General features: G+C 38.0%; 2 protein-coding genes across 2 annotated transcripts in view; one reads left to right on the top strand and one right to left on the bottom strand.

The window, feature by feature from the left end:
- Window positions 1–728: 728 nt before the first annotated feature.
- On the bottom strand, window positions 729–7750 carry LOC139131003 (aminoacyl tRNA synthase complex-interacting multifunctional protein 1-like). The gene is made up of 7 exons (XM_070696897.1): window positions 7678–7750; window positions 5606–5736; window positions 5132–5242; window positions 3984–4124; window positions 3203–3402; window positions 2497–2665; window positions 729–2195 (listed from the first exon to the last, which is right to left on the bottom strand). Coding segments are annotated over exons 1-7 (924 nt in total). The 5' UTR covers window positions 7680–7750; the 3' UTR covers window positions 729–2025.
- Window positions 7751–11109: 3359 nt separating this feature from the next.
- The window catches only part of LOC139131008 (TBC domain-containing protein kinase-like protein), a 35563-nt gene continuing 31536 nt past the window's right edge, over window positions 11110–15136 (top strand). The window contains exons 1-5 of the mRNA XM_070696906.1: window positions 11110–11182; window positions 11518–11631; window positions 12403–12476; window positions 13940–14225; window positions 15056–15117. Of these exons, the coding sequence (XP_070553007.1) occupies window positions 12439–12476; window positions 13940–14225; window positions 15056–15117 (386 nt within the window). The 5' untranslated portion in view covers window positions 11110–11182; window positions 11518–11631; window positions 12403–12438. The remainder of the gene's footprint in view (window positions 11183–11517; window positions 11632–12402; window positions 12477–13939; window positions 14226–15055; window positions 15118–15136) is intronic.

Below are 15136 nucleotides of genomic sequence, written 5' to 3' on the forward strand. Positions count from 1 at the left end.
TAATGCCTAGTGCTGAAAATGGCTTGCCTAATTACGCAATTAAATTCTTATCACAGGCATTCATATGCATATTTCCACTTTTTTGTATGTGATGGATGTGCAGAACACAGGTCAGTTTCTTTTTTCAAATATCAGTTAACAAGTGCCTATGCAGCTCCTCACCTACACAGTACACTTTAATTGTTTGTAAGTTTTGTTTAGGGTGTTATGTGACTCGACAGTGAAAGACTTAAACTTTTGTTCAAACCTTCCTAAATGAAACTCACCCATTCTCTTACCAAATCAAGAATAAAAATCAGGGGTCACTGTGCAAGTTTTGGTACTCCAGAAACAAATTACATAACATTTACTGATATTTGAAATTAAAAATGGCTGCCATCCCTGTCTTCATTCTATGAGGAAAAATAACAATTTAGATTTTTGAAAATCTAAGACTGTGAAGATTTTTCGAGAGCTCTCACAAGTGGTAGACCAGGAAAGTATTGAAGAAATTTTAAGAACCTGAATTTTTGTCCCCGAGGAGCTTTGTACCTCGAAAGGAAGACTTCCGTTCAAATTTGCAGATTTTTTTACATCTTACAATTTCAAATTGACACATTAATTCAATAGTCTCAGCTAACTTTTATCCTTGTAGCAAAGGGCGATCCATCTGTATGACCATGGAAGACCATTAAAAATAACATATTTTATCCAGCTAAAAACGTTTTTTTTTTTTTCAAATACACAAATTGTACATTTGCTTGACATAGTTTTATTGAGAATGGGGTCTTGTCTACAGCATAAAATTCATTGTGCATATTAAAGATTTAAGCCACTAGCAACTTTCAGTGTTGTTTAGCTCTACTACAAATTGCACAACTCCTACTCTAAAAATGTATTTAATATTCAGACAATTTATTTCTCCCTGAAGATGTTTTTGTCAGCAGGTCTTGCAATTCTCTTTTTCCAAACTACCAATTGGTTTAATGAATCAATCAGAATTCATGCACTGTGTACAAAATGTTGGCGTTGACATTACTGTCAACATAACATTGCAGAGGTAAATATTTGAAACTTTCACATGTAAGTTCAAAGTGTTGTCATCGAAGACGACAGTGGGAAAGTTTTGCATCTTACAAAGTTAGAACATTGAAGGTATTTGAGTATAAATTGGCAATTATAGCATTAAATATGTTATTCCCTGCTGAATTTTATGAGGGCTGAAAATATTGGTACATCACGACAGGGTAAGGATGTTTGAGGGGCAATGAAAAGGTCAAACGACACAAAATATTTAAAAGAAGTGTGCTGAAGTAAATATAAAGGTATTGGAAAACTATGAACCTATTATAGGCTTCCTGTACAATAGATGAAAGTGCAGGTTCATCACATGGATACGCAAATTATATTTACAGATCACATTATGAATTTAGATGGGCCAGGTGGACCTGTAAGATATTGGACCTTTTAGATATTGGACCTGTACTTTGATTAATGTTTGCCTGGTATGATAAGCTTATTAATGTGCCAGTAAGCCAAACAAGTCACTCAAGCAACGTACATGCCAAATTTGAGAGCTATTTGAAAAGTGGTTTCAGTGGTGAAGACATAGAACAATGGGAAACTGATAACACTGGATAACCATTGCCTCATGTGGCACTGCTTCATTTCAAGCAGAGGTAATTTCCCCTCCCTGTCCATATTCCACCCTGCACATGGAACGGGCCTGGATGCTCCTTAACATTGTGCAGTTCTTGATATAACACTGCGATACAAAAACCAATCATTATCAAATGTACTTGATTTTATTTTGGAGGTAAAACTGGTGATGACAGCGGTGGCCATATTAGAAATTTTCTCAGCCAAGACACAGCATTGGAAAGCTAATCCAGCAGGCTCTGTGTGTCATTTTATGCAGAGGTACAAAGGAAGTTGTATGTGGGAATGAAGGAAAGGAATGAAAACCATGCACTTTTGGGGCTACAGGGTAAACAATAAGTATTGGGGGGGGTCAACACCACAGGATCAAAGGAAAATTTAAAAACACTATTTGATGCCAGAGTTCTTCATAGAGGGCGCTGTGCAGACACCTTTGCCTTCCACTTTGAATGGTGTTCCTTTGTATGTGGCAACTCCAGCATCACTCATTTGAAGATCTGGTTGAATTCGCTCCCAAATCTTCTTTTTGGGATTCATTTGTGGAGGGTAGTCACCGACTGAAAAGTAAAAAGATATAATGCAGTCAAAAGTCAGCTTTTGCCAGCACAGTACAGTAGACAAGATAGTGATTTGATGGAAACTAGCGATTATTAAATGTCAGTATTAACATCTAACTAAGACAGTATTTTACAGAAAACATCAATGAATACATTCTGAACAAATAATGGGAACTTCAAAGAGAGTGACATGTGTATTTTTTGTGACTAAACGACCTTGGCGTAAACCCTTGAATTTGATTTCTGCCCGAGTTTATCATTAGCAGAGAGTCTTTTGGTGAATTTGCAGTCTTCTACTCACATGCATAACCTTCAAAGCTAACTCTGTCACCAATGACACTGCCCTCTGGAGGATCGAGCAGTTCAACTTTCTCAGGTGAACTGGCACACATGACCATGGCCTGGCTGAGCACACCGCGCATCTTGGCTGGCTTCAGGTTGCAACAGACAATGACAAGTCGCTCTGACATCTGTATGGAAAATTAAAAAAACAAAAATATTTGAAAAATACAGCAAATAAATATATTTATCAGATAGAACTGAACTATGACCCATTTAACCCCCTTCCTGCCAAGTTCATATTTCACCATTAGGTCAAGTTGATTAAAATTAGTAAAGCATGTCCCATATGGTGCATTGAAACAAAGCCTTAAAGACTTAAAGGTCCCTGAAGACAGAGATACTGTAAACATGATTTTTACAGACTAAAGCTGCCATAACATACCAAGCCAAGTGGGTGAAAATACATATGGCCTTGGCTCAATACAGCCTTTTACTGGCTTGGTAGATAGGGAAGTGATGTCTGACAGAAAAAAAGATTAAATGTGTTTTCAATATTTTACAGAGTTGGAACAAAAGGAAATCAGTAAGAAACTGATCACGGAAGTCTTTGATAACAACATCCACTTTCAGGTGAATTTATTTCACTATTGTTTATTTCCCATTTTGAGCTGAAAGTTGCCACTCTGGTTCCAAGGATATGCAAGACACCTTTTTTTTACACACACCTGACTGATCTCATAGTGCTTGACAAGCCCTGAGACCACATTTCTTGGCTTCTCCTCTCCACAGTCAATTTCTTCTATGTACAAGGTGTCGGCATCGGGGTGTTTCTTGACGCTCCTGATGTATCCAACGCGAAGGTCCAGAGCGCTGACATCGACTGGTTCGTCAGCTGCCTTGGGCTTTTGTTTCTGTGGCTTACCCTCTGCAAGGAACATGAGTGACGTTAATTAAAGGAAAAAGTAATATTGCTTTCAAAACATATACATGAACCACAGCCTTCTGAACTACAGGAAAATGAATAGCAAAGGGTGAACATGTGTTGAGGATACAGTAAGATAGACACCTTATAATCAGAACCCTGTAAACAAGGGTAATAGCAAACTGAAGATGACCAAAGAGGTTTCGAGATGCCCTAAGAAAGCCCTGGGCCCTGTTGAATAAGACCAGTTCTTTTTAGCTCACTACCAGTACACTCTGAATATTCAATACAAAATATCAAAGATCCAGTAATCACCAGATCTTTCCTTGTAAGAACATTTCAAATAGCCTTGAAGATGTCTTTTAAAAAAGGTTTCAGAGTTACCCAACTTTTTCACATACATGAAACAGATAAATAGGGACTTCACTGAAAAATACAACCAATAGACTTAGATGGAGGAATGTGCTGAGAGAAGTGGGGCAAGTTACAATATGGAACATGATTTGTAGTTATTTTTCTAGATGAAAAAATGTGTTCCTGAATCTGTAGTTTGAAAGAACTGCACATTGTATCTCAAGTGCTACCTTTTTTCTTTGCCTTCTCATTTGGCTGCTTGTCGTTGGCTTTAGCAGCTTCTTTGGCCGGCGCTGCCTGGGCTGGTGGTGCACTTGGGCCACTGGAAACAGCAGATGCTACCGCAGCACTTGGCAAGGCGACTTGTTTGACTACAAACAGCAAAGAGAAGAATTAGCTACCTCACATGTTCTCTGAAGTCATTTAACAGGGCCATATTTCAGCTACTTTCAGTAGCTGAAAGTTTTGGTGATTTTTTGCTATTTTTGTTGTTAACATCGACTTACAGTTTCTTGTTTACTTTTTCAAAACATGTTGAGATATATACCATGTTGGGCTAGTCAACTCAGCCTGTACTTATGCAGACTGCACTGTTATTGTTGACAAAGAATTCTGGTTAGGACTGGAATTTAAGTGTAAACAGTAACAGCGCACTTTAATTTTATAGATGCTGTGTTGACAAGCTAAATCTAGGTGTTTCAACATGTGTTGCGGAGTAGAACAAGAACTTGCAATTGACACACAAAACAAAAAAGCATGAAAAAAAAAGAAAAGTTACGGCTCCTGTGCCTTTCAAAAGGACAGGATCTTAGAAGATGCAGTACATCCCATTAACCATCGGTAGGAACAAAAGTGATACAAGAAAGATTTTGAAAATTACAATCAAAGCAAGAGACTATGGAAAACCTTGTAATTTTAGCTTTTTTTAACCATTGTTTTTACTTCATTTCATTTTCATATCTCTCACTACAAACATTTTTTGCTTTTTGTCTGCCTTTTGCATTACTCATGATGTCTTCTTCTTTAGTATACGGTTCCTTTGAGTTGAGTAACCGTGATTACTGGAAGTACAAAATTTGCACTGAAAATTAAATTAATTCATCGAAAAGAGATTTAACAATTTCAATTGTTGCATTTCAAGAAAGACAATTTTTGGCATGCATAAGTAAACTTCTTCTTTAGTCCTGGATGTAAAAAATCTGAACTTAAATTATGTAACTGTTTTAACATCAAGAAAAATGATTGGCATTCATTTCCTTGGTGAAAGTAAATAGTGCTTTACCATGCAATGTCATTGGAAGAACATTCACTCACATGACATGTTATACATACATGGACGCAGTGAAACAGAGACAAAGATTGTTGATATGGTACTTACAGCCATTCTGTGTTTCCAGATAAATCAGCTTATTCTTCATATTTTCGATATCCTTCTTGAGTTGTTCATTCTCGGCTTCTAACCGCACTTCTTCATCGGCCAGGGAGCTCACTGTGAATCAGACAGGATACCAACACTGTACATAAATATGGAGTAGCTCACAAACAAATCACCAATTAAAGGCTAAAACTGTTACAGTTCTATGCTCGCCATAAATGGTTAATACCTGTATTACACTTGAAACATTCTTTTTGAGTATCAACCATATACAAATGAAGCTATCTCGGCTAGCAGCCAAGACACTTGGATTCATAAAATGCTAAAACTACTGACTCATGCACTTCATACATCTTTTCAAAGCATGGACATGAATACTGTGATTGTATCTCAGAGCTTTCACCAGCATCACAAGATCATTACACAACTGCAGAGGCAATGAAACTGAACTGACAAAGATTTGATATCTGTTTTTACCTGCATGTTTCTTGAGTGCTTCCACCTGTTGTTTGAGGTATCCAATGGTTTCGTCTGCCTGCTTGGCTCTCAGCTCAAGTCGCTTGAGTGTATCTGCAGCTGCCATTCTTAACAGTGATCGAGCTACAATCCTGATTGATGATAGAATAATTCACACGTCAACGCAAAAGATGCACTTGAACTTGACAATACAATGGCCCTAGGCACCAGTAACTGTAGATCTCTAAAACTTTTTAAATATGTACTTGAAGTTTGTATAAACCAGTTTCTCAGTCCTCCTTTGAAATGTCAAAATACCCAGTATTCAGCTTGTCAACACAGCCTGAGTGTCTGTTCAGTAAATTGCTATTGCTGACAATGGAAAGTATTAACATGTCAACAGACCATGCACTGACCTCACACATATACCAACTGTATTGACAGGTAGAAGTTTGGGTGATGCAACATAGTTTGAGTTTTATGACATACTTAAGTGGCGTGAACTTTGAAAACAATGGCGACACAAAGAACAAAACTACTGGAAATGTGCCAAAGGTATAGTTGTATTGGAACTTAGGACACACTGAGAAATCATATTCCAGCCCTAAAAGTTGATGGGGTAACACCAAGAAAAGCAAACAATTCACAATTTTTTTTTGAAAAATTTTTTCCCTGAACTTGATGAAGGACAATATGTGAATTTCAATGCCCATCAAAACTTTCATTTTTTTCTGGCTTTCAAATGCCATTATTTGTTCTTTTGGCATGGTTTGGGATTGCTGCTGTTCCGTAGCCCACAACTGTCCTTGGCAAAGTTGTTGGCAACAGGAAACAACAGCAAGGTTGGGGAAAAGCAGTTACATACCTAGCTGCAAACTTGTAGCCCTATTGTGATGGCTGTTGATGGTATTTACGTATTTAGGATTTCTCTATATAGTAGTGCTACAATGCCAAGGGTGCTTGTTTCCAAAATAAGCGCGACAGACACATAGCATAATGTGGGTGTGACATCCCACATATTTACTGCATTTGGTTGTACTGAATTATCACTACTACTCTACACTAAACCGTGTTGTTTAGTGGGGTTGGTATTTGTTTAAACTTGTCGATCGCGTTCTACAAACACTAAACGTGGGGCCGCAGTGTTTCTGGCAGCCACCATTACCAACTCTACCGCGAGAACCTTGCACATGATGCTGCATTTGTGTCACGCTTATTTTGGAAACAGGCGCACCTTTGGCATTTTAGTGCCAGCTGGTAAGAGAAGTCCTAAATACATAAAAACCATAGACTGCCTCACCATAGAGCTACAAGTTTGCAACTACATTGTACTACATACCACTCTGGCCCAGAATTTTGTTAAATTTTCAAGTTGGCATGAATCGGACTTGTGAATCATATAAAGAACATTTTTATGGTAACTAAATATCTTAATACAAGCTTGTAGTTTGTTACCATTCTGTTTATGACAGCATTTCCGTGTTGTCAAAGTCCAGTGTGATTTGCATGGTATTGGCTATTGGTATATATGTATATAATCATAGAGTTTAGTTCCATGCTCATTTGAAAGTTAGGGTTTGGATCACACCTTTCGAAAGAGTGTGATTCCAATAAAAGTCTGATAGCGTTTTTTTTGCTAGTCAGATATCTTCATTTTCCGCATTTTCACCATAAAACTTTCTTTCAAGTTACCACCAAACTGTGACCACAGTTCTCACGCACTGTACACCGAGTTGGGCTTCCTTTTGACACACTGCATGTACGGGATTTTTGAAGAATGTAGGGTGGGATGAACATATCATGCTATACAACAGTGAAAAACACCGCTTTCGGTTGATGACCACGCAATTGAGGGGGTCACAGGATTTTGGAGGCACAATAGGTTCAGTTGACCCTGATCAGTAACCATGCTTACAAGTTAAAGTCACAGCTGTCAATGTCATCAAGTGAGCTCGGAACTCGATGCAGCTGCGTGCACATCGGCGGGTCCGTCGTGCCTCTTTTCAAACAGCATGTTGAAAATAGACGACGACGAACGTTGTACAGATGAAAAATGCAGTTGAAAACAGCATTATAAAGACAAGAAAACTTACATGAAATTGATCGGGGTGTGAAGGACTTCACCGATACCGCCACATGTGCAGCTTGGTGCAATCAGCTGGAAAGGAAAGAAAGTGACAACAAACAAATAAAAAAACGAATCAGACTTACAGGAATCTGAAGAGGGCGCTATAGCTATAAACCTCGACGTACGACGCCTGCAACACAACAAGCCTTGTAAGACTTGAAGAAGAATGCGTCCTGGATGCATTATATGATAATCTTCTTAGTTGACTGATTTTTTTCAAACAAGTTGCAATTGTAATTTTGTTCAAACGCTTGACACATTCACAGTTATGTAAATTTGTTTTATTTGCCACTTTGTCAGAATAAATTTATCTTTTTCAAAGAAGTACAACACCTGCATAAGCTTTTCAAGATGCAGGAAGAATGTTGCGAATTGTTCAGGATGCTTGTGCTTCAGAATTTTTCAAGGTTGAACTGGAATTTCAGAAAGAATAGATTATTTAACTTCCGAAACTCGAGTGTGCTTATGCCACATAACGAAAATTTGTGAATGATATGCTCTTGAACAATTGTTGCGAGTCTTTAATCTGGTCGGTTTGGTTTCACTCAATCGGTTGACAGAAACGTTTATTCGTTACTTGGCTTTGGTCGATAACATTTGATACTTTTTCGTCGATAAACGTTTTGAAAGATATGGTTTTCGTTTTTACTGTTGGTTACGAGGACAAAACAAACAAAGACAAAAATTTCCATGTTGAGAAAATCACGGAAAAAATAAAAGCTTGATGTAATTCTGAATAAAGTGATATTACACTTGTCGTCGATAAATGGATTGTCTATGTTTAAAAGGAAGTTCACTAGTATCAGTGTAAATGAATAAACATAATGAATATGAAAAAGTATGAGCTGATGGTTTTCGATTCAGTCTGGACTAGAAGGGGCGTTGAAAATTTCGGATGTTGCTGGGAAAGAGGCATTTCTTCACTAGTATCAAATAGAAAGATTGATACGGAAGAGAATCAGAGAAAATTGTAGATGGACGACTTCAGAGGGCTTACGCATTTGGTTATTGTATTTTGATTGAGTCCTCAATTTTCACTTCTTTATGGGGTTCTGCTTTAAATTCAACAACCTTTTAATTCCTTTTTTCACTTTGATTGAATATTTTAGAGGTGTTCGGGTGAGCAATGGATGGGGAAAGTAATTCGGTTAAAGGGAGAAAAAGTCGACCGAACAATGACCGACTTATATTATGATGGTGCAGAAACAAAGTTACATTGGTCCCTCAATCTACTGTTCTGTCTGATATCCGCCTTGAAAACCAGAATATCAATAGCCTTGTTCACGGTTACAGGTTTGTTACTAAATAGCTGTACCACAGTCGTTTGGTGGGGTATTCAGCTCTGGACTATTCGCCCATAGACTAGTGTACAGAAGCGAGAAACATTGTTTCTCGCTTATGTACACTCGTCTATAGGGCGAATAGTCCCAGAGCTGAATAGCCCACGAGGGACTGTGAGCTGTACGCGCGCGACATCGGACACGCAGCTTGAAATGCGGACAAATTTTATCAATGTTGCATGCGTGGCTGTTTTTGCAGCTTGTATTTTGAGTCGTGAATATTTTTTTTAGTATTCACTGTTACACTAGCAGTCGCCCACTGAGATGTATTTTCGTCGTTCTTGCATGCGTAATTTTCAAAAGCGTAATCTAAAAATGCGGACAAATATTTATTTTTGCATATTAATGAGAGAACAGTGACGTAAACTGTGAACGGCCCTATCAATAGCGCCCGCATACATCCAGGATAGTAATCAGACTCAATCACAAGATGGCTGCGCCCACTGAACGTTGTGGCTAGCGCTGAGCTATGTAACACCCTTTGTGTTGTACCTCTTCGTCTCTGCATCGGTGTTTCGGTAAGGTCGAAGTTTTATCGTGTATATTACGGAGAGTATGTCGGAATTTCGCTCACTAATAACCCCCTCATTGTTCGGTATTTTCGTTGCAGAAAGCGACTCCACTAACGAGCTCGTTCGCGGTCGTAAAGCAACTCATAACAAAAGGGGCGGTGCTTGTCTAAAATTATCTTCTCTCGCAATTTTTATCCTTTTGTATATACTTATGGTTAATCAAATTTTGCCCACGGTTAGGACACAAGCAGTTCGCTTCTTTTCAAGAAATACCTTGTGATCGGACTGCTTCGCTTTGACGTTTCCTGTTAATTACTTTCCTTACTGTACAGTGTAAGAGCAACGTCATTCCGTTCACGGTCTTTTGTGGAGGGACCGTGTTCCGTTCAATCGTAGATAGTAGTACTGTCTCGTATTGTTCAATCATTGTCTTCGAAATGTACGAGCAATTTACAAAAACAGACCTGTATAGTACCACAGGCGCTTCGATCGTTGCGTCGCGAAGCCCCAATGATACATAAAAGTAAGAAGAAGAAGTATCACACGGGCTTCGCGAAGCGGCCATCGGAGCGCCGGTGGTAGACGCTATCGACTGAAAGTGCGAGAAAGTGGAGGAAGTTTTGAGAGATGAAGTTGTCAGTGTCGTGCGAGCAATGTAACAATTTCAACATTGTTATCCCGTCTCTCTATTGATTATCTGTGGTACCAAAGGATATTAGTGCAGAAAGAGCCTAAAATGCAGCCCTTAGGAAAGGCTGAACTCGGAATATCCACTTTCTTCGCATCACCTCACGCCAATGACAAGTGTGGAGCAAATGGGCTGCCCCTCACACCGAACTCCATCAGGATCCTTGGCAAATTCCAGAAGTTGAAAACAGTCACGTACCCGAGGTTATGTCAGTATGTTGACATGGTCAGGGGGAAACATGGTAAGACACAACAATTTATAGCTATGGTCGTATTCTTACCATTTAGAACTTTCGGAAGATGAAAACATTAATCCTGCTATTAAAAATCTTTGCAGAGAACGAGTCCAAAATAAATGTGATTGTATCTTTTATACAGAGGCAGCTTGGATATCTTACAGATGGTAATCTTTAGGGATTTTTTTATGTTCCCAGCAGTCTGAGAAACTTTTGTAAACTTGTACATTTTGTTAAAAGTTTGGAAAAAATATGGATTGAAAGTAGCATGGTGGTGAAAAGGTATACCCTTTTTATGTACAAAAAACAATGTTGATAGCAAGAGCTGGCTGAATTCAGACATCTTTAGTTGGTAGAAATTTCTATGAGTTGACAAGCATTTTTCCAAATGTATGGCTTCTTTTATGAACAATATTAATACAGTAGGTAATGTTATAACTCCTTATATGTTGAAGTTCATTTTGATCAAATGACTTCCTAGACAAAGTGTACCTCAATAACAATTTTGGAAAAAAGATTCATTTGAGACTGCAAAAGTTGTATTTCCAAATAGAAAATGCAAATCTCGGCTAACGTTGTATGCATTATCACACTGTTTCTTTCACTTTGATCGTGGATACAGAGAGGCTGATAGTGGTTCATGAATACTACAGGAGAAGTCTTGAAAGTGAGGCAGCTTTGGGAAAGTTCAAAAGGTAATGGCAGAATAATCATATGAAATAACATATGATTTATAATAGAGAGTAGGAGCTTCTGCTGTCTATGGTTATATGTTTGGTTTTTCAAATGCCAACATCATCAGAAGTTAATTAAACTAAGCTGCCAACAAATTCATCGTACACAAACACACGCAACTTAACACTAAGATTTAAAAGGTAATTTTTCAGTATTTCCTGAGAGTGACAGACCAGTATCTGAGTCTCAGACGTAGTTCAAGCAGATTCAAAGCACATTTGCTGTTTCCATATCAGATCTTAGCTTTCCTACGGTGTATTTCTCATATTTGTAATTGGCATGTGTTCATTTTCAGTGAGAGGAAATACTGCACATAGCCTATGAAACCCTACAGGGTCTGGCACATATCAATAAACATGGAATAACTCACAGGAATCTAGCACCACACAATATATTACTGGATCCAGAGGTAAGAAAACTGTAGTTATTCAAACATCAGTTTACAGGTTATTTTTCAAGAAAATTTATTGCTGCACAGTGAATCAAAAGGTTCAATACCATGTAAGGTGACCAATGTTCTGTTACTACCAATTTCTGCTAAACAGACACCTGGAATCTCTTCTCCCTCGAAAGAAAAGTAAAATGATTTTACGATAAAATCTTACAATAGGTCAATATACATTTTTGGTTGATTTAAAAAGGCAGTGACTCCTGATAATGTTGTGACTAGGTATACATGTAATTTTCTCATAAAATTCTAAAAGCCCCAGTGCTGCTAACTTTTGATGATAATTTCACCATTTTTATTTTGAATGTGAACCATAATTCCTTGTTCTTCTCCCCAAAGAATGTTGATATACACAGTATCCAGCTTTTCAACTCAGCCCCTATGGTTGTAAACTGCATTGTTATTGTTGAAAACTGACTTCTGGTCCGGACTAGAATTCAAATGTAAACAATAACAATGCATTTTACACATATAGACGCTAAGTTGACAAGCTAAATAGTGGGTGTTTCAACATTCTTTGGGGAGTAGGATAAGAAGTTGCAATTGATTTAAAAGAAAAATAATGAAAAACCATCAGAAGTTACAGCACTGGGGCTTTAAGCATTTCAATTTTTTGCGGAAGTCTCATATACATTGTGTTTGTCTAGTTTGCCAAAAACGCACCCTGACAAAAATAAATACATTCCCAAATTTTAAACTGATGATACATATCACATGTTCGTTCACGTTCAGGGTCATGTCAAGCTGTCTGGGTTCGGCAGATACTACATGAGTGATGGTGGTGCTGACGTCACTTTTCCAATAGGGTAAGCTCCAGCTTTATGCTTCCATTATATGTTCTAGTTTGATAAAAATATCACAAATTTATCACAGAAAATTAATTGGTCAGCAACTGTAATTTATTATTTTGTGCATCTTTTGCAAACTTTGATCTTGTCTCTATAATCCCGTTTACCATCTCCCACTCTAAATTTGTCTGTTCTCCACACATTCTTTGTAAAATATATTCTAAACTGAACAAAGAATATCAAACACATTAAATGTAAAAATGTCCTTCTGATTAAGGGACCATCTCAGATTGTCGCAGAAGTTCAAGAAACGAAATTTCTTCGTTTAGATCAAAACCCCCTCCCCCTCCCCCTAAACGAAACTTCAAAAGTGCGAAATGTTTATGTCTGCCTGAGAGTACAATGTTGCATTTGCTATAGCTACTAAAGACGTATTCCCCTTGCCACATTACAACATTAACAAACCAAGGCTTGGTCTGCAATGCCATAATGCACTTGCAAATGCAGTAACATCCGAGTAATCGTCATACGGTTCAGGCGATTTACTCATATACGGATATCCCTCACTTGTTATAGGAAACCCTGTCCAGTTCTGGCCGTTCCAGTATGCATTGGCTGTTTGATTGCGTTGTCGCAGACACTTGCTTTGATTCCTTACAGCGAATTTGGGCTTCGGTTATATCAGTCTGTTTACATGGTGTTTTTCCTCACCAGGTAGACATATAGCTAGAGTCACTCCGGCGAGAAACTTCGACATGGGGGCCCAGGCGTGTTCAATTTGTGGAGGGACTGTGGTTCAATCATATTAAAACGACTATGACCAGGTGCATGACAAGTGAGAATATAGACATCTTGTTTAGAGCAGACGCTTATAAATAGCACATTTTAAAAAATGATACTTTTGTCTTTGAATAATTTGATGAATGAAGGTTTAGGATACAATGTTACTATCGGTAAATTGTGTTTGGGGAATGAACGAGATGGAAACAGTTACAAAGTTGAAAACTTGTGATCACAAAATAAAAGTGCGAAGTGAAGTTCACTAGTTGAATGGAGGTCAAACCCCTCCCCCCCCCTAAACGAATGAATTTCGCTTTTTGAACTTCTGCGACAATCTGAGACGGTCCCTAACATTTGTTAAACCAAATCTGTTGCACAACATTGAGCTTCTTTGAACTGATTTGGAAGTTTTGAATGATCAGTGGATTACAAACCATTCAAGTGTTTTGCAAATACACGATAAAAAATTCAAATAAGTTCCCTAAAAATGGCAAATGACTGGTTCTCTCAAATGAATCAAGAGTGAGTAGGTTAATACGCCTTCATATACGTCCATGTACTACCGATTAAATCATTGCCTCTTTTTACATTTCCTAGGAGACAAACAATTTAAACAAAAAAAGAAGAAGCACAAAAGATGATGTGCAGTAGCCAGACACATATTTACAAATTGTAATGTTATTGTTTCCATGACCATTCAGCTACCCAAGATACACAGCACCAGAAGTCATCATCACGGAACCATCAAGATTCATTGAACACCTCGGCCAAACACAGTCTGGGACAGCGGTGTCCCAGTCAGGGCCTAAAGTAGACGTCTGGTCTCTTGGGATGATCCTGCTTGAACTCTACCTGGGATGCCAGCTATGGCCATCATTCACCCTGCCACAGATCTTTGCCAAGGTTTTGTTTCTTGCCAAGCACGGTGATAATGAACATCCATTGGACGTCATCATGAAAGAACACAACGCTGAAAACAAAGCAAAGGTACGCTGTTTTTTTCACTCTACCGTGAAAATTATGTTTGCCTAATACTTGGCTTTCCTTTGTTTCTCACTTTTCATGAAAATATAAAGGATGTTTTGGTAATGTTCGGTGAAGGATGTACTAACCCTTTGCATCTTGGTTGGATTGAAAATCTATGTGTGATGTTATAGGTTACCTAGGGTCAAGGTTCAAGGGTCAAACTTTTCGTCACCATTGTTTGGTCTATAACCTATTGTCATAAAGGGTGGGTGTGGGCCTGTAATACAGGGCATTGGGGTTAACAAGGTAACAGGCAAAAAGAAACATTTTGCTTCCAAGACTGAGAAATCCGTACAATAGATATTCTCAAATGTGAAGTCCCAACTCTACCCAAAAATTTTTTCTGGCAATTTCTGGCCCGCAAATGCAAACACGGGATCAGCAAATCAAGTCAATTAGACAAACAAAATATAATCTGAAATTTGTTCTCATATCTGCCATTGGTTATGAAGACTAAAGGAAGAATATTTTAAATAAAATTAGTTGAATAAAAAATTCTAACCTTGCCAGGTCATTCTTTTATGTTCTTTGAAACATGCTTCTCTTTCTAAATGAAGTTATTAACCTGATCTAACTGGTCTGATATTTATAAGAGATTAATTGCTGTAATTAAAGTAGTATACTGGTCTTGCAGTAGCTGTAGGTCGAACGGAAGACATTGAGTAGCTATGTTGTGACATTTTGTACCAGACTTATTGCAAGAAAATCACATATGGTTTCAGTTATTCAGCGTAATATCAGCGTTCTTCACTGACAAGCATCTGTTCATATTCTGTGTCTATCATTCACAGGAAATGCCAGGAAGCATACACACTTTAATACGACTTTGCCTGGCAGTATTGCCTAATAAAAGGTTAGTTTTACAGTGTTTG

Source organism: Ptychodera flava, chromosome 4, assembly GCF_041260155.1.
Source record: "Ptychodera flava strain L36383 chromosome 4, AS_Pfla_20210202, whole genome shotgun sequence".
NCBI lineage: Eukaryota > Metazoa > Hemichordata > Enteropneusta > Ptychoderidae > Ptychodera > Ptychodera flava.

Coding starts and splice junctions, on each gene's coding strand:
- LOC139131003 (XM_070696897.1), bottom strand. Junction 4,125..5,131: donor TCTGGAAACACAGAATGGCT/GTAAGTACCATA, acceptor TGCTGTTTGTAG/TCAAACAAGTCGCCTTGCCA. Junction 3,403..3,983: donor TGAGAAGGCAAAGAAAAAAG/GTAGCACTTGAG, acceptor TGTTCCTTGCAG/AGGGTAAGCCACAGAAACAA.